This window comes from Acomys minous (assembly GCF_964271855.1).
Source record: "Acomys minous genome assembly, chromosome: 11".
NCBI lineage: Eukaryota > Metazoa > Chordata > Mammalia > Rodentia > Muridae > Acomys > Acomys minous.
Window position 1 is genome coordinate 77704728 of NC_140492.1, and position 27589 is coordinate 77732316.

At 39.7% G+C, this 27589-nt stretch overlaps 1 protein-coding gene across 16 annotated transcripts in view; it reads right to left on the minus strand.

The window, feature by feature from the left end:
* Window positions 1-27589, minus strand: part of CAST (calpastatin) — a 100226-nt gene that overhangs the window by 2956 nt on the left and 69681 nt on the right. For 14 of the 16 annotated variants that reach the window (XM_084801140.1, XM_084801130.1, XM_084801144.1 and 11 more), the window contains 14 exons: window positions 24605-24688; window positions 23415-23462; window positions 21347-21442; window positions 19990-20085; window positions 18287-18388; window positions 17701-17784; window positions 14442-14492; window positions 14200-14271; window positions 8900-8998; window positions 6766-6867; window positions 5184-5276; window positions 3747-3782; window positions 3172-3264; window positions 1443-1511 (listed from right to left, as the gene is read on the minus strand). In XM_084801140.1, the coding sequence (XP_084657266.1) occupies window positions 1443-1511; window positions 3172-3264; window positions 3747-3782; window positions 5184-5276; window positions 6766-6867; window positions 8900-8998; window positions 14200-14271; window positions 14442-14492; window positions 17701-17784; window positions 18287-18388; window positions 19990-20085; window positions 21347-21442; window positions 23415-23462; window positions 24605-24688 (1125 nt within the window). Of the gene's footprint in view, window positions 1-1442; window positions 1512-3171; window positions 3265-3746; window positions 3783-5183; window positions 5277-6765; window positions 6868-8899; window positions 8999-14199; window positions 14272-14441; window positions 14493-17700; window positions 17785-18286; window positions 18389-19989; window positions 20086-21346; window positions 21443-23414; window positions 23463-24604; window positions 24689-26880; window positions 27089-27589 lie in introns of those variants that run through there. The other 2 variants (XM_084801137.1, XM_084801136.1) reach the window with 2 other exon arrangements.

Sequence of the window (27589 nt, forward strand, 5' to 3'; positions counted from 1 at the left end):
CTGAGCCTCACAGTGAAACTGCTGAAGGTTGCTATAGACTTTTACAAGGCAGGGCCTTATATGATGTCCTTGGGTCACTGGGGATGTGGCCCTCTTACTGGAGGTTATGGCACCCCCATCTTTTCTGTGTTTCCTGTCCTATGGGGTAAGCAGTTGAACATCCCCCCGCCCCGACAACAGTCTCCTATTATAAAGCACTGCATCACCAGAGGAACAAAGCAAGAATAAGATGGAGCCTGTAAAACCATGAACTAGACTCAATCTTTTTTTTTTTGTAATATAATTATCTCAAGTATATAGTGACATAATGCTGGTCGCTATATGAATTTGTTCATTTATTTACTAATACCCCCCCCAAACACTGTCCAACTAATAAATTAGATTGAAAAAAAAAACCAATATCTTCCCTGTTTTTATAAATGACCTTCTATCCTAGTTAGCTCTGTCAACTAGACACTGCCTAGAGTCCCCCGAGAAGGAGATTCTCAGTTGAGAGACTGTTCAGCTCAGACTGGTCTGTGAGCAGGTCTGTAGAGGACTAAGTATTGACTATTAACTGATGTGAGAGGGCTGAGCCCACTGTGGGCAGCATTGATCCCTGTGCAAGTGGGGCCTAGGTTGTACAAAAAAAAAAAAAAAGGCTAGCTAAGCATGGAGCTAGAAAGTACTGTCCTCCCATGGTTTCTGCTGGAATGCTTGACGTTTCTCAGTGACCAAATACAATCTGGACATGTAAGCCAAATAACTTTCCTCCACTAAGGTACTTCTTCTGGTCTGGGTGTTTGGGTGTTTTATTACAGCATCAGAAATCAAACTAGAATGTTCTAACATCTATGTAAGTCACATGCCTGGGAGGGACTGTAATAAGAGCAAGAGCCACATGCCACCTGAATTATGTTACAGACACACACTTCATTTGTATTTTCAAAACACCAGTTACTTAAAAGCATATATAAATACATATACAATATATGTCCCTGTCTTTAAAGCTTCAACTTAACTAACTTTTAAAATATGTTTTTGTTTTGTTTTGGTTTTTTAATGTATACTAGTTTTTCCTGCATGTATATCTGTGCACCCGGTGTGTGCCTGGTGCCCCCAGAGGCCAGAAGAGGGCATCCTATCCCCTGGAAAAGGAGTTACTCAGTTTGTAAGCTGTGTGTGTGTGTGTGTGTGTGTGTGTGTGTGTGTGTGTGTGTGTGTACGTACGCACACATTGGAAACCAAACTATTAAAGAATAGCCAGTGTTTTTAACAGCCAGCCATTGCTGCAGCCCCCTTACTTTTTGTTTTCTTTTTACGCAAGGCATGCTGGGGGATAGCTATTGTTTAAAAGTCTTTCACTCTAAATAGCTTGCAATACCAAGCTAAATAACTAACAGGTAAATCCTACTTCCTTGCCTTTTGTTAAGCTAATATTGGTCCTTTATGGCCGTGTTTACCTTGGAGGAATCCTTTGTTTTCCCTCCCTTCTTTGGTGCTTTGGAACTTGAAGTCTTCTTGCTCTTCTCCTAAAGCAAAGGAAATGTAGTAAGGCTACTGTGTCATCAGTCCACAGAGAAATTGACCACATCTGCCAGCAGATGAACCCACACTACTCTGTCCAGCAGCCTGTACACCCACAAAATAACTGAATAAAAATGGGTAGCTTGGTATTGATTTTTAAAATAACAGTGAATATACCTATATTTAAGCCAGGGCATAAATAAGGCTACAGATAAGAAGGAACTGTGGGTTGCACTGATGTTCAATATATACCATTATTTCATAACAAGAACCCTGAATATACACACACAATTTTATTTTAGAAAACTAGAGATTTAAAAAAAATCAGAGCTTTTCTTTACTTAGGCTGACTTTTATGTGACATGGAAGAAAACAATAAAATCCAAACCATAAACACCTGTTTCCAGTGTTAGGCAAAGAAATGAATGTAACAATGAAAACGGTTACAGAAAGCTGTATAGACTCCCAGCAAAAGCACATTTACCAAAGAAGAAACTTTGAATTGGGAAGAAATAATGAATTGGGAAGGAGTGGGGGGGGGCGGGAACAGGAGGAAAATGGGAAAGCAAAGGGGGAAAGGGGAAGAAAAGAGGAAAGGAATGGAGGGGAAAGAAACATTAGTTAGGTGTTTCAAGGAGAGAGAGGCAGGACGCAGAGGGAGTCTGTAAACTAAATCACTTGGCATAGTGATTCAGTCTCAAACTCTATTTTTTTCTTTTTTTAAAATTAATTTATTCAAATTACATCTCAATTGTTATCCCATCACTTGTATCCTCCCATTCCTCCCTCCCTCCCTCCCTCTTTCATCCTATTCCCCTCCCCTAGGTCTAGGACCAAGGTGGACCTCCTCCCCCACTATAGGGTCATAGGCTAGCAAGTCTCATCTTGGTAGCCTACTTATCCTTTCTCTGAGTGCCACCAGCCCTCCCCACCAAGGGGAAGCAAGCTGTATTTGAAAACTGCTGAAACAACAGCAAACAAACTGCAACACCTACCCTTCCTGTTAAGATTCTGCTCCAGTCTACCCAGCCACCTGTGGTGATGTCACTGCTTGCCTGTCTCTAGGCGTGGCCCTACCCAGGATTATAAAAGGACAAACTCACCTACCTTTCTTTCTCTCTTTTTACATCTCCCTCTTACTCTCTTAACTCTCTTTCCTCCTCTCTCTCTCTCTCTCTCTCTCTCTCTCTCTCTCTCTCTCTCTCTCTCTCTGGGGCCCTTCCATTTCCTTCTCTCCACATGCGCATATAACAAACTTCTCCATATCAGATCTCTTGCCTGGCATCTTATTTTTAATCATTAAAGCGTCCTTCTGTGATCTATAGGTTAAGTGCCTCACAATTGTTGAATTACACATTTGTTTTCACTCTGAGCAACAGAGTTACTGACACTTACAAAACAATGTCGCAACCAAAAATGGCTTTGGAGATTACCGGCCACATGCAGCACCCCAGTGAAATGCTGTTAAGCTATGTTTGCATGAGGACAATTTTGTAAAGTTATTTACTGACACAGACAAGAAAATACATTGAATAATGGTGTGTGGGCAGTAGAATTACAACTTTTTCTTATTTTAAGGTTCTCTATAAAATGATTCTTCCCATTTTACACTAAAATTCTCATCGATTAGTACTTCAAAGAAATCAGGATGAAAAAGCATAGTACCTTTGCTGTCTTCTGTGAGGTCTCTGTAGTTGAGGGGCAGCTATCCAAATCTTCTGAGAGGGCATCAATGGGGTCCTGGTCCTGATCAGGCTTCTAAGACATTAGTAGAAACACTTGGAGATAGCCAAAGAGCAACTTCTCACATACTTAAAAGTAGAATATGTTTAAGAAGAAAAACTCCCTGACACTTATTTCCTAAAACACTATGTAAAGAAGACATAAAGGATGGAAACCTAAGCATCTTTATTTTCTTATATATATATTCCTTTTTTAAAAAAAAGATTGCCTCATGTAGCCAGAGCCAGCCTCAAACTCACTATGTAACCATGAACTTCTTATTTTCCTTGGGGATTTAGGCATTTTTCAACTTACATGCTTTACCACAAGTTTTCTCACTTGGAAATATAGTACTAATTTTAGAGGCTCTTGTGAGAAATAAATTAGAGCTAGTAATAGAGGCTTTTCTGCAACCATTGGCACAGGACAAAATATTTAAGAAGTTTTAGTTTCTTTAAAGTTTAAAAGAAGGTTACATCTATAATAAAAAGGATAAAAGTACACATCATAGTATTTACCTTTGATTTCTTTGTCAGTGGCTTCTCTGGTTTGCCCTTAAAAACAAGGCAGACTTTTGGTTAACCACAGATCTCTGTATAGGTTCAATCGGTCAAAGACAGTATTTTTAGAATCTATTATTCAAAGACTATACAGAATAGATTAACTGGGCACCTAACCCATATCTCTATCAGATCTTCACCTTCAAAGCCATTTCAGTAGCCACTGGGTTGCAAGGATCTGATTCTGGAAGTGATACAGAGACTATGTACTAATTTTCTGCCACCAGATATTAAAGTTTATACCCACAAGATACTTTGATGTTTTGTTTGGTTGGTTTGAATAGTCCTGGGAATAAACCCAGAACCCAAGCTTCACTGAGCCTCGTAGTCTTTTTCCTTTTATTTTTATTATTATTGTTGTTGTTTTGCTTTAAAAAAAAAAGTTGCCCAGGCTAGCTTTGAATTCCCAATGTTTTCCTCCTTAGCCTTCCACATAACTGATTACAGGCCTACATTAAACCTGATGCTCATATTTTTCAAAAGCTGAAGATTATTTTCAGACAGGAATAATAAGCACCACTAACAAATAGGGTTTTTATTCATCTTAAGGCAAGAGCATTAAATGAAACACCAACGATGGCAAGCCAGATGGTGTAGCAATGCCAGCACGGGGGGTGGTGGGTGACTGCAGCATGCCAAATGCCAGTAATACTTAGTGCAAGCAGAGCCAATGACTCCACTTCCAGCAGTAACTGAGGCTTTGGCCAGGGAGGGGCTTCCCGCCAAAGGCCTCAGAACAAACGAAGGGAACTTGGACTCCCTTGCTTCCATTTCATAAGCAGGCCTGGGAAGACCATTGGTCCTTTAACAATCTAAGAGTTAGACCAAACAGAAAGGCCGAGGCACTCAGATTGGCTTAAGAAAAAGAAAAAATCTCGGGACTCTGTGATGGGGAAACAGACCTGGTGACCACAGAGAGCACTTTGCCTGCCCTTCAGCTCTGCAGTGCTGGTGCTAAGAAGGGAGGCCAGGGTGTGAGGCTGCTGCCTTGTTTATCTGGCCTTTCAGTTCTTCCACCACAACTCCTCCTCTGGTCTCTTTATACAAAGACTGCTTCCTTTGACATCTCATTGCTTCCTTAAGTCTTAGGGATTTTTCTAGAAAACTTAATTCTTAACTATATATTTCTTGGAATCCTTGTTAAGAACTAGTAAGCATTACTCAACAGTGTTTTTACAGCAGGGCCGAGAACACGAATGCCCAACAAGACCATCTCAGATACATACAGCAGAGGTGTGGACAGCCCACTTGCCACCTCTGAACAGACATTAAGAGGACTCAGTTATGATGGGTTTTTATGCTACGGTCAGAATGCAGCTTCCATTCTGTTCCAGAGAAGTCCTAATGGAAGAGTTCAGCACAGTGGCCTAATCTAGGCCGTCTGCCTTAGTTTACCTGTCCATCATTGTCCAGGAGATGCCTGTAGTCGGGTGGGATGGTGTCGTCTCTTTCTCCCAGTTTCTCCCTGTGTTCTGCTTTGATTTTTTCCTACAAACATTGGAAAGATAAAACGTTCATTTCCTTCTTCACTTACAAAATATAATTCAAAGTGTAGAAACTACAATTTTTTTTTGTAGTTTTCTGAAGCAAAACATAAGGGACAGAGCAACAAAATAAGCAGAGAGCCGATGAAAAATGTGAATCCTTATGTTTTGGTATGTCAGTCCATATCTGTGAATTTTCAACTGAAAGATCAAATCGGGATCCTCAGAAACCTTACTGGTAGCTAAAAGCCCAAAGAAATAAAATATGTTTTTCTGACTGAATTTGCTTTTCATTTTAAAAGTCGAGTCCCCATGCGTTGGCAGACAGGGGTAATATTTACAGCTCTATTTTGAAGCACTGCAAAGAAGGAAGATAGAAGGGACTGACGCCTGCACATCCCTGCTGCTGAACAGGTCATGCCCATCCTGGCATCCCTACCTGTGAGGTTCCCTGGACTCTATCACAGATTCTGTGGAGTATAGATTTATCTCTGTGCCACATTACCATTTAGGTTTTAAAATATAGGTTAAGTTAATCTCAATATTCCTACATTGATAATAGAATGACAATGTCCTGTCTTTGCGAAATTGCTCCTCTTTTATTATTTTTGCATGATTTGTGTGTGTGTGCATGTGTATGTGTGTGCATGCGTGCACGCACACACACGTGTGCATATACCACAAGCATGTGCATGCAACAGCATGCACATAGATGTTGGAGAACAACATGGAAAGTCATTCTTCAACTTGCACGTTCTTTGATACAGGGTCTGTTGTTTTTCCAATGCACCCGCCAGGCTAGCTGGTCCACAGCTCTACCTTCTTTGCCTGCCATCTCTTTGCAGGGGCTTGAATTACAGACACTGGCACTACCAGACCAAGGCTTTGAACTCATGTTGTAAGGCTTGTGTATTAAGTACTTTACCCTCTGAGCCTTCTCCCTAAGTCCAGGTACTTCTTGATTATAAAATATGATCAATTCAGTTGAAATGGCTTGTTATATATCGTCCTAAATAGCGATGTTTATACACACTGTACATAGTGCAGTTAGTTCATTGTGTCCTTCTAGATGTATCTCTGCAGAGTCAAAGTTCTCACACAGAGTTTGAATTCAATTCAGTTACGCTTGCAAAAAAGTACAGGGGAAACCTGTGCTAAGTGCGTGATCTCCGCCACTATGAATGCAGAATGCCCACTCAACAAGTCTATGTCGTTTGGGTAGTATGTCCTAACTCTCAAATAAGACCAAGAAAAAAATACTGGAAGAGAAAAACCTTAAACAATATATAGCTATGCTTTCATTTCATAAACAATATGTTGCCTGTAATGGAAATGGAATCTGTACCATAAACACAGTCATCAGTGAGAAAAAGGGAAATGCAACCTATACCATGAAACAGGAAGAACAGGTGGAGTAGCCCAGCTGTTGTCACCTCCAGACAATGCCAGGGTGTCCTTCTCCTCCTCCGTGGAGGGGAGGGGACCACCATTACCTTCACTTTATCATCCAGAGGCTTGTTCTCGTTTGGGTCAGGCTGTCTTTCCCCAAGACTGTCAGCAAGTTCATCCAAGGCTTCATTGAGGTCTTTGTCTCCCTGATAAATAATAAAGAATTCTGAATTGGTGACAAGCTGCCCAGACTGCTCAGGGAAGTCACCCAGGAACCCCATCTTTTTAGTATGGTCATTTAGAAGGAATCTCATGAAAATACCGCCAGGTTAAGAAGCCTTAGTGGAAGGATCAGAAGCCGAACCCAAACAAGTGACCTACATCTGACCTAGAGGTTCCAAAAGCAAGCACATCACTGTCCTTCCATCGAGAAACCAAACTCAGTTTTAATCCACTGATGAAGTCAGACAGCTCACAAGCAAGAGTTTTCAATAGAGCATGAATAGGGGTGGGGCACATAACAGATAGTCACAAAGCTCAGGACCATTAACCTGCCATTTCTTGGAGCACAGACCCCACAGAAATATGGTTAGTGTTGTTGAGTGAAGAGGGTTCCCAAAAAACCTTCAGAGAACTTCTGAACTAGTGGGAATCTTTTTGTTTTGTTTTGTTTTGTTTTGTTTTGTTTTGTTTTGTTTTTCCTTTACCTCCAGGAAGCCCATGAAAGCTAAATTGAAGAAATCAGTGAGAGATATTCTTGGCAAGACACTGACCACTGAACTGGTGGTAGTTCAAGCTAACCAGAACAACATTTCAGCTAAGGTAATTAACCTCCCAAGCCTGAGTTTTCTCAGCTGGGAAAAGTGAGTCACGCTGCTGAGAGGACTATATGCCGACACTCAGTGATAATAAGGACATAATGCACAGCTTTCAATCTTGTTATTGTAGTCAAGTCCCATGAAGATTTTTTTCAAACTATCTAAACATAATAGGATCAAAATGTTGGTTGTCCATCCCTATATGAATTTAGTTTATAGTCATACAGATTCCATTAAAAATATGTTTAACATCTCTGTTATACAAGTTACCCTGCTGGGCTGTGTCCTGCAGTGGTCTGTGAAGGTCCCCTCATACTTTATCCAGTTTTATTTGCTGTCCATAGGGAATCCTCTTGGTAACACAACAGTATGTATGTTTTGGGAGAATCAGGTGGATGGAAGCTAAGCTAGAGACTTATAACACATTGCTGAAAAGTGAATGGAAGCCCAGTCCTGAGACTGAAAGCACGGTGAACGTTTCTCTGCCGTTATTGGTCGTATTTGTTTTTCTAGGTCATATGAAGGATTTCCTGCAAGGGTGATTTAATCATACAGCTTTTTAAAAGTATTTCTCAGAATACTCTGCGCACAGGCAATTTTTAGGGCAGGCTGTTAGACCCAGCAAAGAAAGTCTGTATGAATTATAATAGTTTAGTTGACTATAGTGCTTACATACCGTTCACTGAAATAGGTTTTCACTTAGTTTTACTGACATTCTACACACACACACACACACACACAGAGAGAGAGAGAGAGAGAGAGAGAGAGAGAGAGAGAGAGAGAGAGAGAGAGGTGTCAGAAAGAGAAGGAGACAAAGAGAGGGAAGGGAGAAGGAAAGAGGGAGAAAGAGAGACAGAAACACACACACGCAGAGCATTTTGCTTGTTTTAAGCACTCAATTTCTATTAAGCCCAGGAACACAGCTGTAAATGGTGGAGCTACCTGTGGCTAGTCTGGGCTTTGTCATCTGTCTCTAGATATTTCCCAGTTATCTTGAGCTGACCCAACAGGATAAAAACGCATCAGAATCTAAGGCCACTGCGTTCCGGAAGCTTTGATCTCACATCAAAGGAAAGGCAGGAGAGCTGACCTCACTATGGGAACTTCACGTCGCAGATGAGGCTCTTCTCTCAGCAGAAAGGATGAGCCTGGGCTCAGGATAGCCTGGGCTGAGGACAGCCACTTTGTCTTTTGGTGTTCGCACCAAAGGTGGTAGAACACGCCTTTAATCCCAACACTTGAGAGGCTGAGGCAGGTGAATGGCTATGAGTTCGAGGCCAGCCTGGTCTACAAAGTGAGTCTAGGACAGCCAAGGCTACACAGAGAAACCCTGTCTCTAAAAACCAAAATAGAAAAAAAAAAATAAAAAATAAAAAAGAAGAAGAAAAAGAATATTCCCCAAGGAAGGTATGTTGCTTACCTCAGTGTCAGGCGGTGGGGCTGCTGCGTGGGTGCTAGGAGCAGGTGTCCGGGAAACTACTTCAGAGATAGCAGCAGAAAGCTTGGCATCTTCAAATTCCTTTTATTAAAAATAAAAAAGATCATTAATATATTGCATGTAAGGCTATAAACACAATATCACCATTTAAAATACAACTCTTAAAACTGCTTTATGGCTGCTTTTTCCTTTTATTCAAATACATGCCTCATAGCAAACTTTAAAGCACTATTTTTCTCTTCTCATCTCTACAGTATTTTTTATAATTTCTCATTTCTACTTTTTAGGTCTTTTTATGATTATTTATGTGTATGCCTGTGTGTATATGAGGGAGATTGTGCATTTGAGTGATGTTGACCATGAAAGTCAGAATATGGCATTGGATCCCTTGGGGCTGGAGTTACAGAAATTTGTCAGCCACCATCTGTGAGTGCTGGCAACTGAATTTTGGCCCTCTGCAATAAGGATGTGTGCTCTTAACCACTGAGACATCTGTCTATCCATTTCTATTTCACATTTGTTAATTTAAATGTCATTTAACAATCTTCTAAAAGTTCCTGGCTTGTTTATGTATTTCTTGTTAGACACTGGGTTAGTAAACTTTTTTTTAATTCTTTTGCAATTTTTGCTCTATATAAGTTATTAGATGTTTGTCTTTTTTTTTTTTCTTTCAAATCTTTTTCAGTTTAGCCTCTTTTTAAATAAATTCAAGATCAGAAGTAAGATGTAATGGGAAGTGCCAATGGGATAAAGCCTATCAAAATAATGACGTTAGCATCCTGGTATAGCCTATAGTTGGTAAATTCAATCATTGACCATTTGCCTTAGATGGCCAGACGTTTGGGGATGCGAAGTTGAGGACTCTGGGGCGTTAGAAGGAGGAGTATAGCTTCATATCTGGTGTGGTAGTTGGATAAGAGAAAAACAGATATTTAAAAATTGTGCTATAGTCACTGACAAAAGGTAGGAATTTTGTGGAAGAGGAATTTTAAACTTAAGTTTATTTTTAACTAATTATAAAAGCAGAAAATCTATAAAAAATATATTTTTATATGATATGATATTTAAATCAAATTAAATCTAAGTCTGTAAATATTTATCATTTCTTTATGGCAAAAAATTCAAAATACTTTCTTCTACTATTTAGAAACATATACTTCATTATTTTTAACAAATGGGTCTCTAAGAATCACAGAGCTGGCCCTGTCTAATAGAAATACATAATGCTAAAAACAATGGATGGAAGGCCTGTTTCTTATTGTCATAATTAAGCTTTTATACATATAAAAGTTTGGATAAGTGCATAGTGGCATACTATGCCATATGCCTTAGGCCACCAGTAAGAGTACAATAAATTATTTCAGAAACTTTCTGAGAGAATTTCTTTTCAGGATCCCTTTAACATGCTATATTCCTCATCAATTTCCTTTTCACTCCAGTGTACTATGCTATAAGTTTACTCTCTGAACCAGTGCTGTAGTTTTTACTTATCAATATGATAGCAAAGGCCCAAATATTAATAATCCCTAAAATATTTTAAAATATGTATGCTTTCATATTTTATATATTTATTTCACGAACACATTTTAGAATAATTTTATTGATCTATAGATGGTATCTTAGGGATAATTTATATTTTTATTAAATATTTTTATACATATTCATATTATTACACATATATACAATAATAAATAATAAATAGCAAGAAGGACCATGAAACAATCAGGAATTATATATATGTTACATTCTTAGTGTTTTGGCTATTTGTATTTGGCAGCCTTGAAGAAAACATCTTTCCTATCTTGGTGAGTCTAAAATTCTGAATGTAAATCAATATCTATCATTTCTCATTCTATCAATTTAAAACATCTATCTATACCTGAAAACATCTTCACCCCTAAACAAGTAAGCTTAATTATAAAACTAAACTATCTGGTCTTCAACTCCATCACAGACTTGAGAATGAATAAAATATTATCTGAGTTTACAGGGAGTATAGGTGAGCAGCTTCTTAGGAATACTTTAATAACAAAATATAACCTATGCATTCTTTTAGAACAGTTAAAATATCTTAGATGTACAAATTCTTATTACTGTGTTTTATTTTGTATTCATTTTTTCTTTTGTGTTTTTACGTAAGTGTAGAACTCCCTATTGTTTACTGATTTATTTTTAATAAGAAACTAGCACACATGACATCATTTAAATGTCTTATCTACAAATACATGCAGGCATGTTTGTCAATTACCTTTCTTTTATTGTTAATTACTTTCTCTTATAACATTTAACAGAAATTGAAGTTTCATAATTTTAGAAAATGTCTCCAGTTTTATAATAAGTATCTTGTTCTTGAAACTGAAAAGATATAATTAACAGACTGCCATCTTTCAATGCTTTTGTTTAAAGCATGAATCTATGTTAAATTTCAAGTCTAGAGTCGTTGTTAAGACTTATTTTATGAGTGTTTTATCCACATATTCACACCATGTGTGTGTGGCTGCTGTCTGTAAAGGTAAGAAACGGGCACCAGATTCCCTGGGCCTAGAGGTATAGTTACAAGCAGCCATGTCGGAGCTGAGAATCAAACCTAGGTCTCCTGCAAGAGCATTAGAGATTAAACGCTCTAGCACCAGTTTTGTTTTGGAGACAGGACATCACTGTATAGACCAGGCTGGCCTTGAACAAAGATCCATTTGGCTCTGGCTAGGATTAGAGACATGCACCACCACACCTGGCCTTTAAATATGGACTTCTATGTGGACATATACATGTTTTCTATATGGACATAATTATTTGATTGTTTCTAGTGGATATATTACTGTGCTATATGCTGACAATTTTTTGCCAATTAATATTTATGATTTTGGCAAAAAAAAAATGCCTTCAATGCTTGTTATAGTGCCTGTTGATACTTTTATACCTATCAAATAAAGTGACATTTCCCAACATTGTCATACTTGGTGAGATTTGTAAGAAGCACTTTGCCGAACATCATCCTTTTCATGACATATTTATGTCACATAGGGACTACCTAGGTGCTGACATGTAAAAGAATTTACTTCTGATGGAAGGAAGTTGTGAGAAGTTCTTTGGTTTTTAGTTTTAGTTTAATGTTTTCTTTTAATTAGGTTTTTTATGAATTGTACTGTTTTTGTCTAAAATGTCTTCAGAATTGCTGTACATAGTGTTCCTCCCACAACCAGCTTTACTCTAGTAATTGACTGTTTTATCTTTCTTGCTTTTCCATTAAATTTGAGTTTACTGTAATCTCCTTTTCCTCTATTATACCCACCAGTACACTTTTAAGACATTTGTAAGAACTGAGTAAAAAGCAGAGTTGCTCTCTGACACTCATGTATACTTGGAAGTATTTTAAAAATCACATGTGTTTTCAAAAGAAAAGGCTTCTTGCTGGTGAGTCCCCCGGGCTAGTGCTCTGTCCTGGCACGTGCAGTGCTCAGTCCCATGCAGGCTTCTTGATTACCATAGCTGTTAGGAAATTAAAATTTAACAGATACTGGATTCATCAAATTTACTTTGTTTTATTTTTAAAGATCAATGGTAGGAAACACATGAATATTGCCTTGGCTGCTTTTTAAACAATTTAATGTTATTTTGTTTTAATAGTATAGTCTGAATTTACTTCTTGACTTCATTATTATTTGGAGAATATTTTGAAGATTCCACTTTCCCAAAAATCTCTGTTCTCTTTTATTATGACCAACAATGACGGTATGTACAATAGTCCCTCTGTGCTAGTTGAATTTTACAAGCTGATGTGTGAGACTTTGCCACTAGAGTTTGTAGTAGCGTCCCAAATGGTCTTCCAATCTGTTATTTGATACTTACCACATTTATTTACTTCTATTTCATTAACTATATTTTTCATACTGACAATTTTTCCTTTGTTACTTTTTAAAGAAAACTGCTTTATCAAAGATTTGCTTAGACGTGCCTCAGACAGGGGGTGACTACATATAACTCATTATTAGTTTCAAGATCTGCAAGCTTTAACAACAAATAACTTTAATTATGGTGATAATAATGAACCACTACTAAACCCTTGTTCCTCCATACTCTGCATGATATGGTGGTGACTTCATAGCCCTGGGATAGTACCCACTTGGTTTCTATTCTGTACTTTACATTTTTGGAGTCAGGTCTGGGATGCCATTTTGTGAAATATATGAAGGAAAATGGTAAGAAGCTCATGGGATGGAGTGGTGCACGGCACTGTGCCTTTAAAGGATGCAACGAGCAGCAGGCCCTGATCAGAAGCCCCTCCCTCTGGAGGCTACTGCTTTAAGAAGAGCAGAAACCCCAAGAGTCCTTCCCTCATCTCACTATCCCAACCAATACATATTCCATGCCACTGTGAATATAGGAACATATTTGTTTGTTTTCCAACTGACTGTCAAAAATATACAAATTGACTAAAATACTAGGTTTATTGTATACAGCCCGGATGCTTCAGCTGTATAATTTTGGGAACTCTAACAGATTTATATGTTTGCATAAGCCATGTATATCCTAGAGGAAAGAGTTTGTTTGACATCATTCAACATTGTCTAAACCACCTGGTAATATAATTTTTTGAGTGACTATTGTTCCACATGAAGCTAAATTTTCTTGGTAGACATGTGGAAAGTGATAAATAGTAGAAATGACTTATGAGGTGGTATGAGAAGTGATTTTTGGATAAATTTTCTGTTTTCATAGGGCATTTAATATAAGACCCATTTGTTGGTTCAATCAGTCTGTTGAAAACATCCAGTGTTCTAGAATAATATTTCAAGTTTAAGAAATTTTTAATGGTGTGTTGATCACCTTTAATATTTGTGACCCTTTCCTACCTCATCTCCCAAGTAACGGTCTAATCAGGAGAATACCAGACATTGGTGGTGTATGCTTTTAGTCCCAGTACTCAAGAGGCAGAGGGAGGTGTACTCTTGAGTTCTATAGGCCAGCCTGGTCTATAGAGCAATTTCCAAAATAGCCAGGGCTATAGAGAATTCCTGCCTCTAAAAACAAACAAGAAGAGAGGAGAGAGAGAGAGAGAGAGAGAGAGAGAGAGAGAGACAGACAGACAGACAGACAGACAGACAGACAGACACAGACACAGACACAGACAGACACAGAGACACAAAGGGGGAGAGGGGGACGGTGGGAGGGAGGAAGGAAAGAAGGAAGGAAGGAAGGAAGGAAGGAAAGAAAGAAAGAGAAACAAACAAACAAACAAACAAACAAAGAGGAAAATAGTTAACCAAGTTTTTCCTACTTACAAGAGACGATATGTTTGCAGGACTGGAGAAATCCTGAGACAGTGCATCAAGAAGGAAGTCATCACTCAAGGACTGCAAGAAGTAGAAAACATGTCAACAAAAATAATATTGGCGTGTCTTCTTTTCAGGATCCACCATATCACATTCTAGTAAGTTCCCTAAAAGTGAAAGCATCGCCCTTCCCAGATTACCAAGCAGGGTCCAGAGAAGACAGACAGGCTCAGAGAAAGTAGGTTGCTTACTGGAAGTTGTTCCTTGGGCTGTTTTGGCAGGAGTGGTTTTCCATCCTTATCCTAATCAGAGTGAAAACATACCACCAATTATTTTACATATTATCCCATATACTAAACCTATACACATTTCAAGGAATCAACAGGTGAAACATTCTAAATATTTAAATATAGTTTATTCATTTAAGGAAACTATCTTAGCCGAGAATATATCCACTGTTCATGTCCACAGTCAAATTAAATGCTTCAAGTCTGCCAGCACATTTGGTGTGGCTTATGACCCAGAAGACCAGAGATGAGCACAAAAGAAAAACATGTGAATCATTAAAGTAGTGTATTTCAGGAGTGTGTCAACAGACCTCTCATTTATAAGGGAATCCTGGGACCATAATAAAAATTAGGTATGGTCCCAACCCTCAGGGAGCTTTCCTTCTGAGTGGAGCACTCTCAAATTTAGGACTCAGATTATGTTAAACTTCCAATGATTTCAAATGACACTCTTGAGTAATAGAATAAAACCATTTGAGAGATCTAGAAAAAAGATTTACAAATTAATGATAAGTTCCACTTATCTATATATACAAAAAACAAATAAGTACAAGTGTACATACAAAGATTTCTCCTGGGAAAGTGGTCAAATTGCTTTGCTTTGTTTTCTGTCTCTCAAATGTGCTGTGTAACGCTTTAGAGCTACCAGATGCTTCCCTCCAGACAACACAACCCTCTTCTTGCCCTCTGAATTCACTTGCAGCTTTGGTCCTTTTTAAAAAATAAGGCATCTATTAACTCTAGACCATGACTTAGCTGCAAAGGCAGGAAAGGTCCCAGGTAAGGCATGGAACACGGGGCGGGGGGGGGGGGGGGAGGACTCTCCTTTGCTCTGTGTTCAAATTGAAATCTACCTTCTACCACCTCATCATGGAGTGGTAGGGAGGAGAAATTTGAGGTCTCACCACAGAGAGCTGGTCCTTGCTACAGAGACCTGATAAGAGTTTGAGTGAAGAATGGCAACAGTGTGGCCAGAAACCTGGAACTGTGACAAAGCAATGGTTAGCTGATAGAGTGTGAGGTAAGTACAAAGGATGAAACTAACACTAAATAAAGGGTTCAGGAAAACCAATCCCCCAAAGTAGCACTGCTAAGATTCACTGAGGGCAGGAAGAATGGAGCCAGCTTTCCTACTGAGTTAACTGCATATGGCCTGCTTCTATGGAACTGAGAACAAGGACAGATCTGTGGCCCTGAAAATGCCCTGAATAATTTGTAAAGCAATGTATATCTAAGTCACAAATAATAGAAATTGCACTGCTTTTGGTTGCAGAATAAAATGGAGAGGTATCCAGGATAATGCATTTTAAGTTAGGGAAAACTCAATGTAAGATCTTGAGTTGTAAAATAAGCTAAGTGCACATGGATGGGTGAGGGCTCTGAAGTCAGCTCCTCATAACTAAAGAACATTTGAGCTTTCTTGTTGATGACATGTCATAAAGATGACAACTTGTTCAACTGTCTGTTTAAAAGTGAAACTGATCATAATGGGACCTCTCCATTGGTCATTTGGTCCACACAGCCTGTCCTTTCAGTATGAAGAGGATAGGTCAACTTATCACTTTACTCAGTGTTTACCAACTTCTCACGTTTTCAGCTTCTATTTAAGGAATGCAAAGTTTTCTGCATAAGAAGTACATGTTCTTCTTCTATTCTTTTTTTTTTTAAATCAGCAACAGGTTCTCCTATATTTGTAGTACTGTAACAAACCCCATGTCTGAAGGGAAAAATATTTGGTGACCTATATTACAAAGGTAGAAAAAGCTACTTAAAATGTACTTAAGTTTCTATTGCTGTCACCCTTGGTTCCCACCCAGAATTTGAAAGCTAAGTCCGAATCACTACAAACTCTGGACACAGGACTAGGAGGAACTGAGCTGGATCTGACCTGGAAGCCTCCAACTGAGAACGAGCTTTTACTATATTAGAAAGTGCTGTGCAAGCTGCAAAGGGAGAAAAAGCAGTCAATAGTCCTAGTCAGCTGGGTTGGGTATGAATCCTAGGGCAAGATATCCCTAAAGGTACAGCAATCATACATATCTTGGCAGTGCCTGTCAGCTTTCTAATTGGTCTTAATTCCTGCCCAGCAGAAGAGGATACGTGTCTGAGAGAATAAACATAACAACTGCCCATAGCTGTCCACGGGACTTTAAGAAGAATCTACTACTCCTACTTTCTCAAACCATTACTACCATTAATTGCATTCTCCGTGTTTGACATTAAAACTTAATTACAACATCTCTTTCTTCTCCTTTCTCCTTCTAAGCCACTCTCCTTAAAATCTGTAGCTTCTTTTTTTCAACAACTATTATTGTATAGATATATGTGCTTGTATATTCCCAAATAGAAGCTGGTGAGTCCATATAACGTTACATGCATGTATCTTAACTTAATACTAATCCTTATGCCCACAGTTAAGGGTAGCTCTCATGACTCATCAGAGAAGTTCTCTGTTGGAGCAGATGAAGATGTTACAGAGAGCTGCACCTGACCCAAATGCAGAAAACAACTGACCATGGGTGCTCAGCTCCAAATGATATATCTACAACCCCTACACCTAAGGCGTCGGGAACATTACAGAAGAGCAGGTGGGATGAATGTAAGAGGCAGAGGGCCAGGACGACTGCTGCAAGATTCTATCTTCTATGTATGACAAAGGCAATATCAACTGACATGCTAATGTGGAAGAGGGAGATCTCAATGGGTCCTCTTCTAGACAAAGAATGACTAATGAATGCTAAGTGGGGGGAAAACAATCTTCCCCAGGGATGAGCTTTGTAAGTGCTCATCTAACAAGTGATAAGCCCTAAAAACAAACATACAGAAAAGTAACACTAAATGGACTCACTAGCTTGTATTTATATATTAACTTATGTTCTATGTATGTATGTGCATACTTGTATGTTGTGTGTGGTGTGCGTGGCAATAATTAAGGAAAATGAGGCTATGAATCTGAGAGGGAGAAAAGGAAGGGTAAAAACACGGGAGGAAATGGTAGTCACAAGACACATATAGGAAAATAAAAATAAACAAATTTAAAAGAAATATGTTTTATCCTATTATCTGACATTCTCACGTGGCAGTAGTGCTCGTACAATTTAGAGTCTAAACATAAGGAAATACGATCTTTATATACCAGGTCTGTTCCCAATATTATATATATATATATATATATATATATTTCAGTTACAAAACAAAAAGTTAAAATATTCAGCCTGTTTACCTTGACTTCCTCTAATCTATAATCAGGAGGAATTGTTTCTTCTTTTTCGCCAAGTTTCTCATGGTCTTCTTCTTTAGCTTTCTCCTAAATAAACATGGTGTCATTATTAGTGTTGCCTTCTTTTCCACAATGCATTCCTCAGAGACTAAATTTGAGGTAACCCACTATTATCTTCAAACATGCATATGGTCATTGCTAATAGTTCCTCAACAGCTTAAACTTTAACACTGCTTCCAGTCGGGCCAGCTCAGATACCAGCTGTCAGCCTTCTGGGCTCAGGGCAGGTTGGGAGGAGTGTTAGGCTCAGGCTACATTCCTTTTGATTCCTCAGCACGGGACGAGTGCAGGCAGACAAAGCACAACTCATTCGTGGAGCCTGGACACAGGCACGCAACCTATCCACTACGGTAGACCAAACACTGGAACTTCCTACAGTTTAGCTTCTTAAACCAGACATGTGCAGTATCAAAGAAAGACAGATGAGTATGCTTTACAGATATACTTTTAAAACAAAACACTAACTTTTTGGAGGGCAGAAGCGGAGAGTTAATAAGTCATTTTGTAGAAGCATTTGAGCTGCTATTACCTTGACTTTATCCACCACAGGTTTTTCATCTTCGGGATCTGCTTCCCTTTTCCCCAGGCTTCCAGCCAAGGCTTCTACAGCATCATCTGGCACTGTGCCCGTCTGCAAAAATAGATAAACCTAAGTGGTTACTCACCCTTTCCAATTCAGAAAAGCACACACTTATTTCAGGTCTATGCTATCTTTAATAATTTGAGACAGCAATTTGATTAGAAAATAAAGGTTTTGAAATGTTAAAAATCTTAAAAATTAAAGCAAGTTTCTTATAATAAACACGATTTATATAATAACGTTGAAAACCTTACAAGATCTACCTGGAATTTTGATTCATGAAAAAGGCAGATAAAGAGGGTAACAGAAGCCGACAGAAGGAAAAGGCAGGAGCCTAGCCAGCCCAGGGAGGAAGGCCATGTTTGCTCTCTGAGGCTTCCACTAGTCACAGTGGCCAACAGTTGGCTTAGGAGGCTCCTGCCTGTGACTGTCCTCAGTACACAGTGAGAACCACCTCCTTGGGTCTTGCTATTCCGAATGTACTCACTCAATATAACCCAAATTTGGCTACACTAACATTGAAACAAATGAACAGGAAGCATAAGTGAGGGATGTAACAGGAAGTGAAGAAACAATGTATGGGCCGCAAGACAGGACTTGGTTTTGGCTTTCCAAACTACAGGTCATTAACTGTTCCATAAAGGCTTTCAAAAGTCAGTTGAACGTTTCCTCACCAGAACAGTTTACATAGATAGAAAATAACACATCACACCGAGCCTACATGAGCACCATTCCTTCTCATTGTGCAGCTGCTGGCTCTTGCAAGCATCTGAGCGAACACCAAGTGTTCTGCATTTCTGCCTCACAGTTTTCCCTGGGAAATGCTTTCCCACTATGACCCTGCCCTCTTCGTGGAAGCCTGGGAGATTCCCACAAGAGAAGGCTGCTTCGCTCACATGCCACCTGCCTGTTTTCCATATGGCTAACAGACTGTGTCATAACTTGGGGTCTGGCTCATATCTGGAGAAGGCTGAAAGGTATCCACGAGCAGGGCCTTACTTCCCATTCTCGTCACAGTTAAGGAGCTGGGTAACAGGCACACTACTCAAGGTCAACCTGAAGCCGGAAAAGACCTTACAGGACCCTTATAAACATCAAGTGAGGAGATGGGTAGGAGATGCGGTCAGTGAAGGAGTGCCTGGGAAGCATGGATAAAGCATGAGTAAAGGCCCAGGTCCATCCTTACTGCCACGAGCAACAGCAAAGAGATTCTACAGAAGACCTGGAACACAGGTCCTGGAAGAAGAAAGCTAGCCATTCGGAGTTCAGATTTCGTAAGTGTGACGCGGTCTCAGAGTCATCAGAAAATAGAAACAAAACCCACAGAAGGAAAAAAATAAGTAAGGACTAGTTAAATACCATACTTCATTCAAAAATTAGAAGAAAAGCAGAAGACAAGAAATAACAAAGGCCAGGGGATCTTTCCTCCAATAGGGGAGGGGCCAGGATTGTGGCCATGAGTTGGGTGTAGGGCATTCTGTCAGGAGAGCCAGGAAGAAATGGGGCACTGGACTTCCTGTCAACCTACAGGACACAGGAGTAGCCAGTGGACTACTGGAGATAGTTGTGGAAGTATAAGAAGTTTCAGTAGAAAGGTGGAGGAGAAAGAACAGGTTGTTCAAGGTCATTTCAGTGCTAAGGGCATCACTCACCGAGGACGCTGCTTTGGGTGGCGCCGACTGTATAGTGCACACGGAGGCCCGAGTCACAGCCTCAGCTGCAGGAGTTGGAGATGCGTCCTCAGATTTCTGAGACAAGAAAGCAGGTATTTTGAATACTTTAGAGCTACCTGACTAATAAAACTGAGCAACAGTGTCTCTGATACTATGAGAGTTAAGTTGTTAGCATGATTCTTTTGAAGGCTTATTCAGCAATATGCATGCCAAAGCATGCTAAAAAAAACTCTTCGGCCTCTGTAACTGCAATTTGGAAACTGGTTTTACACATGTATGAAAGGAGAATGCTGATAATGCACATAGCATCTCAAGGGCTGCTCTGACAGCATATTGCAAGTGATAAACCTGTACATGCATATAAGGCATATATTACTGAACAGGCGTCTCAGAGTGGTCCCAAGGACCTGCAGCCTCAGTAGCACTGGAGATGCTATGAAAAATACAGATTCTTAGATTCTCGCTCCAATGCACTGAGAAATTCCAGGGGCAGGGTCCAGTAATTTTCAAATGTTTTTAATCCAGACACTTTAGGAAATTTTCTTATGTGTGAAGCCTTCTGGAGAAAGAGAACAGACAAAACAGGCTCTTGTCATTCAGGGACTGAACTATTAAAACTGGTAGATGTTAGGATTGAAGAAGCAGAAAGGAAGCTCAGAACCTTGTTAAACAATTGTTTTAACAGGAACACACACACATACACACACACACACACACACACCACAACTAAACAACAGCAACAAAACTAAGAACCACTGCCAGGAGAATCCTCTATAATAAAAGGTGTGATGGGTAAGGGAGGAAAAACACCAATAACTAACGGCCATTTTCAGCAGTGCCTTCCTGTTGAGCAAGGCAGAGACAAGCCTAGTGAAAGGAAGCCGCAGCTGGGATATATTAGTGGCACATATGGAATCCTTTCAGAAGGAGTGGGACGCTTCGGTGTCAGGGCAGGAGAATGCTGTCACTAGAAACATCCCTCAGGAAAGGTGGCTCGCATGGAAGGTAAGGAGGACACTGAAGCACTCTGGGCTGAGAGGGGTGGCAATTTTATGTACCCTGCTCAGTGACAGCAATCAAAAGGAAAGCTGGAGTATAAGCACTCCCCTGAAGAAGTGACTGCAGGATCTAAACTGCAAGAATATTGGGGTTACACTGGCAACAGAGAGTACATCTAGAAAAAGGTAAGATGATAACTTCATGTATAAAAGGTGGCATGTGGGTTTTCATGGGCTTTTAAAATCAGCTCCTCTGGGCAATAATAGTTGGGGCTTCATGCATTTTCAGATAAAAAATGAACACTAAAACCCCTCAAGACATATTTTCAGCAACATACTTCTATTTTCTCAGCTGGCAGAGATGGTTTGTCTTGATATGTAGATCGGCCAAAATCTTCTGAAAGCGCCCCAATTAGCTCTAACTCACTCAGGCCCTGTAACAAGAAATGCTGGGTTATGAAAACACTGTTCTGTAAAAGTATAGGACAATATTTTTTAACTTGGTTAACGTGACTTAGCTACACTGTATTATCAAAAACCAAAAGCTAGCTTGATAAGACAGTCTTCACTTACCAATGTGAGGAAAAAAATGTCGCAGAAGTATGGAATAATTGTCATCGTAGCACGGTGAATGTACTAAACATTTATTTGCTTATCTGATATGTCAACTCTCGGAACTGCACAGAAGTCTGTAAAGAGGTATACACTTTGGGTCTGGCTAATCTCACACTGTGATGACTTTATTTATAAGTACTCTACAACAAAGTTTTAATGTCTCAGAGGTTAAGAGCACTGGGTGCTCTTCCTGAGGTCCTGGGTACAATTCCCCGCAATCACATGGTCACAATCATCTATAATGAGATCTTCTGGTCTCTCCTGACACACAGGCAGAACATCATACATAATAAATAAATATTAAAAAAAAAAATAGGGTAATTCACTTTTCAAAGTAACAAACAAAATGATTGCTGAAGACCTTTCCTCAAAGTTTCCTATTTTTCTTCAATGAGAAGTTACAGTTTGAAATGATTGTTCATTTCCTAGTTCTTAATGATTTCCTTTCAGAATAAAGCAGAAAAAACACAATCCATGTACTCACTGCCTGTAACTAAGGAAAGGGAAAAGATGGAAAGGAGGGGACAGGAGAGGAAATGGTTTCTGTCAGAAAACTTTGATAGCCCCATTTCTTCCAGCCGAGCCAGTCCATGTGGAAATTCTATTAAAATAGCCTGTGGTGAAAGGTGCATTTCAGACACTGGGCCCTGGTGGACAGCAGAGTTCTACGTCCTGGACTTAGTAGTTTCCAGCTGTGTGACCTTAGGTTATATCCATGTTCCACCTCTACTGCCTCACTGTGAACTGGAATAAAAATTCATGTAACATGTGAAATGCTATAGATTACCGCTACTCTTTTTTTGTTGCTCCTAAATTTTATTTATGAATTAATACAAAACATTCCAGACCAATGTGTCTCAAACCTCCCCTTCATCCTGGTTAATCTGGAGGCAATGCAACTCATAACTCTCTTTGCTGTTGGCGACAACACGCGACCAGTCTCAAAGATTGTTCTTCAAATATTCTTTTGGTGAGCTATTTCGAATACCTTTTGGAGAAAGGCACCTCAGATGTGACAGTGACCTTGTTCAGGGAACATCTTGGAGAAGGAACAGAAAGAGGGCAGTGGTATGCCTGTTTTCTTCTAGAAAGCTACTGCACTCGGGAACTCTCATAGCCGCTGAAGTTGGCTACAGTTGCCTCCACAAGATTGAGCCTCCCAGCACTCGATCACAGAAAGGGAAGGGGCTTAGGAAGCCACATAACTCTTTGAGAAGTACTGGACATTAATGACTACTGGAACATTGAAGCTATTTTTCTTCAGTGCTCTATCTACTGGGAAATTACCCATGTTCCAGGAAATAACCCCATGCCTGTGGCAACACTAACTATATTCAATGGTTCGTTAAAAAGGAAAGAAGAAAAGATGTGAAAAGCACTTGGAGCAATGTTGAGTACATAGTAAATGATTAATAAATACTGCTAATTGGTATCAACATGACAAAAAAAACTGACTTGTTTATTTAAGGCAATATAGAACTGTTAGAGTAGTTCATGTTGCTACTAAATCAAAGCCTAAATCTACTGTTAAAATAATACAATGTAAAAGCCCTTTTGGCATTAACTCCTAATGTTTGATGAATGCTGTTTAGAAACACTAATAGTCTAGTAATAATTCTTGAGGGAAGCCATCATTAAAATATATGCAAAAGAACAGAGGCCTCAGCCTTGTGTTACCATCAGCATTCTCCTCAGTACTAGGATACATGTGAAATGTGGTCTTTAAATGAACCTAATTTACACTTTACATTTCTGATATGTTTAAGTATTAGGAAACAGCTATTTACAAACCTTAGACTTTTCTTCGGGCTCGGGCAATAGTGGTTTTCCATCTTTATCCTGTAAATAAGATTGGAAATTTATTGAAGATAAAACAGAAAGTTTTGCTTTCATGTCCCATTATGCTTGTTTTAGACAAATCCAGGACGTGAGAGGTAAGGGTATTTTTTTTTATACTTGAGTGAATGTTTTAGGTTTAATTTTTAAAAAGAACCAAAATAGGAATCTGACCAAAAGACCAAAGATTTCTAAGCATGCTACAATTTAGTCATGACAAGTTAGTGTCGGTGAGGCAAAAGGACAAAACAAAGTCTTTGAGGAGAACAGTGTAACTATGTTAATAAAATTTTTTGAATATTAATTATGTGGTGTGTGTATATGCGTGCACATGCGCCGTGTGTGTGTGTGTGTGTGTGTGTGTGTGTGAGTGCACATGCGCCATGTGTGTGTGTGTGCATATATGCCGTGTGTGCACATGCACAGTGTGTGTGTGTGTGTGTGTGTGTGTGTGTGTGTATACACGCGCGTGTGCGTGCGTGCCTGCACATGTGCCATGGCACACATGTGAAGGCCAGAGGACAATTTGCAGAGTTAGTTTTTTCCTATCATGTGAGACCTGGCAATCAAACTTAGGTAGTCAGTCTTGGTGACAAATGCTTCACCTCTACCCACTTATTGGAAGAGTAAAAAAACAAAAAAAAAATCTCAGTCCTATCAAGCTGGATATGGAGGCACACGCCTGTAATCCCAGCAGCTTGGCGCTAGAGGAGGATCAGGAGTTCGAGGGCAGTCTGTGTTACAGAGTGGTGAGTTTGAGGCTGATTATGGGGTACCTGAGAACCTGTCTCAAAACATGATAGAGAAAAGGCATCAACTCTCCAACCCAGGGTAGGGATAAACATCACTCTTGTTATTTAAACACTATTTAGTGTTTGAACATGAGACTTCACAATTTAGGGAATGTTTTCTCCTCTTCCCAAATAGTCAAATAGGTGAAAGCTTTCATGACTACTTCAGAAGCCACGAAAGGATATAACCCATGACTTTAGGGGGCTAATCCTGTGGCTGCAGAGAGCCAAGTGAAATGGGCTCAGCATCCTCAGAGTTAATATCTGAAGTGAGACAGCTGTGTTCCCGGTGTCAAGTGGAAGCATAGCACAAGCATGACAGCAGATAAGTGTGCTGTTATGCAGAAAGCTTACCGTAGCTGGCTTTAACCTGTATTCAGAGGGGACCGTGTCATCGTCTTCACCACATTTCTCCTGCCTTTCTTCTTTTGCTTTTGCCTGATTGAAACGGAGAGGCAAAAGAAGCAACAGTTAAATAACAAATGTAATATAAATTGACATCGCCTACTTCATGCACTATAGAAAAACATGGAATTGTATTAGAGTGGTTGCAATGCTCTGTAAACCACAAGACCGTGGAGAGCAGTTGTGAGCAGGCACCCTGAGACACCCTGCTTGGTCCAGGTCGTAGGAAGGCATGGCACCGTTGAGAGTGTTGCCTCTCTAGCTAATGATCCTTCCTTAACTCATTGACTTGGAAGCTCACCAAAGTAAATAAAGGCTCCTTGGAGGACAGTGAGCACAGTGCAGAAGTTGGCTGCATTATCTAACAGCCCAAGAGAAGTTATCTAAGGAGGGGGGAACAGTACATTCTCTCATCCAGTTCAGAAACGGGAGAAGCAGATAGAGATGTGGCTTCTTCATGGGCAATTGGCTTTAACAGTTTATAAAGGATTCCCTTCAATAGCAGCAGGTTCATTGATCAGAAGATAATGAAGCAGGAGCCAATCAATCGATTAGAAGTGGTAGCTCTGTAATAGACTACAGATTCTCCTCTATAACATTTGTAGTGGAATCTGCAGGTCAGTCCTATGAGAGTCCATGTGTAAGGATTTGTATCTATTACACACATTATATATATATATATATATATATATATATATATATATATATATATATATATATAAAATATATATTATTCATAGCAAGAAGAACCATGACACAATCAGGAATTATATAAATGTTACATTCTTAGTGTTTTGGCTATTTGTATTTGACAGCTTTGAAGAAGACATCTTTCCTATCTTGGTGCATCTAAATTTCTGAATGTAAATCACTGTCCATCACATATAGTTATTATCAACTTAAAACACCTATCTAGACCTAAAAACATCTTAACCCCTAAACAACTAAACTTTATTGTAAAACAAAGCTACCTGGTCTTTAACTCTCTCAGAAACTTGAGAAGAAATAAACTTGATTACCTGAGTATGTTGTACCTATTTCTAGGCAAGGGTTTAATTCAGACCCTAAGGGAGGAGGCAAATTCTGACTCAACCCACTGCTCTCATCTTCACCTCAACCTCAGACTGGGCTGGCTACTTTTGCGATTAATTCTTAGAAAGATATGAAGCAATTTTAGTCAGCCATGTACTGTTCTCTGTTCTATGACTAGAGTTGTATATTATTCAGGATGGAAAAGTCTTTGTCTCTTTTTGAATTTCAAGTTTTACTCTCTTGCTGCCTGTGGGGGTTCTGATATGCAGCAAATACTGCCTGACTCACAGAGCTGTGCCACGCCTGGCCCAGATGGAGACTCCGTGAATATCAAGGGCTATCAGCACAGGAAGACTCTCCATAGTTTCAGGCTATAGCAGTGACAGATAGACACACAGCTGGAACCTTTCTTTAACCCTTTGATCTGGTCTTTTTTTTTTTTTTTAACATTGCCACACTCTACATAGATACCAAAAAGACAAAAACAAAGTCTACCGAATTGCAACCTAAATCTAAAAGGGGGGAGGTAGCTTAAAAGATATTACAGGCAAAATAAATGCTTATTTTATGGTATGATATGCTACAAAACTTGACAGGAGATTGGGTCTGTTCTCTGGAAACTTCCATGGTTTGGACAGGTGTGGGAGCTGCTGTGGTAGCCATGGACTCCCAATAAGAATCAAGGAACTTGGGAACCTTAACAAAATCTCAGGCCACTCGTTATAGATTATCACCCCTGGGCTCCACAAATTAGCTCAAGAATTTAAAGATCTTCTTAGGACATAGTTATGGTTTAGGACTAGGGGGAAGCTAGTATGACAAAGGAATAGAAAGTTATCTTATTAGTTTATGAGTATGCCCTGGTTTCTAGAGAACAGTGAACACATGCATGCAAAACCCCATAAAGTAATGGCGCTATCCACGCTACAGTATAAGCTACTTTTATGTTACTTTCCCCCACCTATTCATCTGGGTTAGTTAGACTATCCTGGGACTTGTATCAGGTTAACATTTTTTCCTCTTCATATTTATTATCTTATTAAATCACTCTGACTATCTATTAAAAAGCCTGAGGCAAAGGTACAATCTATAGCCTCCAGGTGATGGAAACACAGTTCAGCCTCTGGGCCACACCCAGGGCTCTGCCAAGACCACCCTCCTTAGAAACGCATGCCTCTGAGAGTCATGTGCACCTCACAATGCTTGGACCCATGTTCCCTTTCTTCTGAGCACACCATGGGGTCCTGGAGGACAGGGATTGCTTCTCCAGCTCCCTTATGTTCACCATCACGAAGCTTCTCATGCCACACTGTGGCAGGGGAGTCCCCCCAGAGGGTAGAAGACATAAACTGGCCCATAGTAGACCTGGGCCAATTCAGACTCAGGCACAGTTCTGGGAGTCAGGAAGAATGCGTGTTCCTGACAACCCAGAACAGGAAGTGACAGCAAAGTCAGAGGCATTATGACAATGCTGCTTGCCGCATTCTTTTCCCTAGTCTGACAGGTAGTGCTCCTAAAAGCCTTTGGTTTGTCTCCCTCTAGGATTCGTATTCCTGTCCTTTCTTTTTCTCCCAGAGAACTGATTCCAAAAAGTATACACAAATCATAACTTACTCTCACACTTATACACCAGCTGCAAGCTCATGTGGGCTCTCTAAGGGCGCGGTGGGTACACGGGAAGCACACTCTAAGTGGGCTTGAGCTCAGTAAGCATGTGGTGGAGTGACTGTTGCTACATTTATTTCAACCTGAGACAATTATTTCAGCCTTCTTCCTCATAGTTATGCAAAAGAAGACTCATTCCCCCTTCTATGATCCTCTCCTTTCATAAGCACTGCATGAAAATACAAATGTGTAACACCCAGCAAAAACAAATCTCACAGGTTGTCACCAGACTACCAC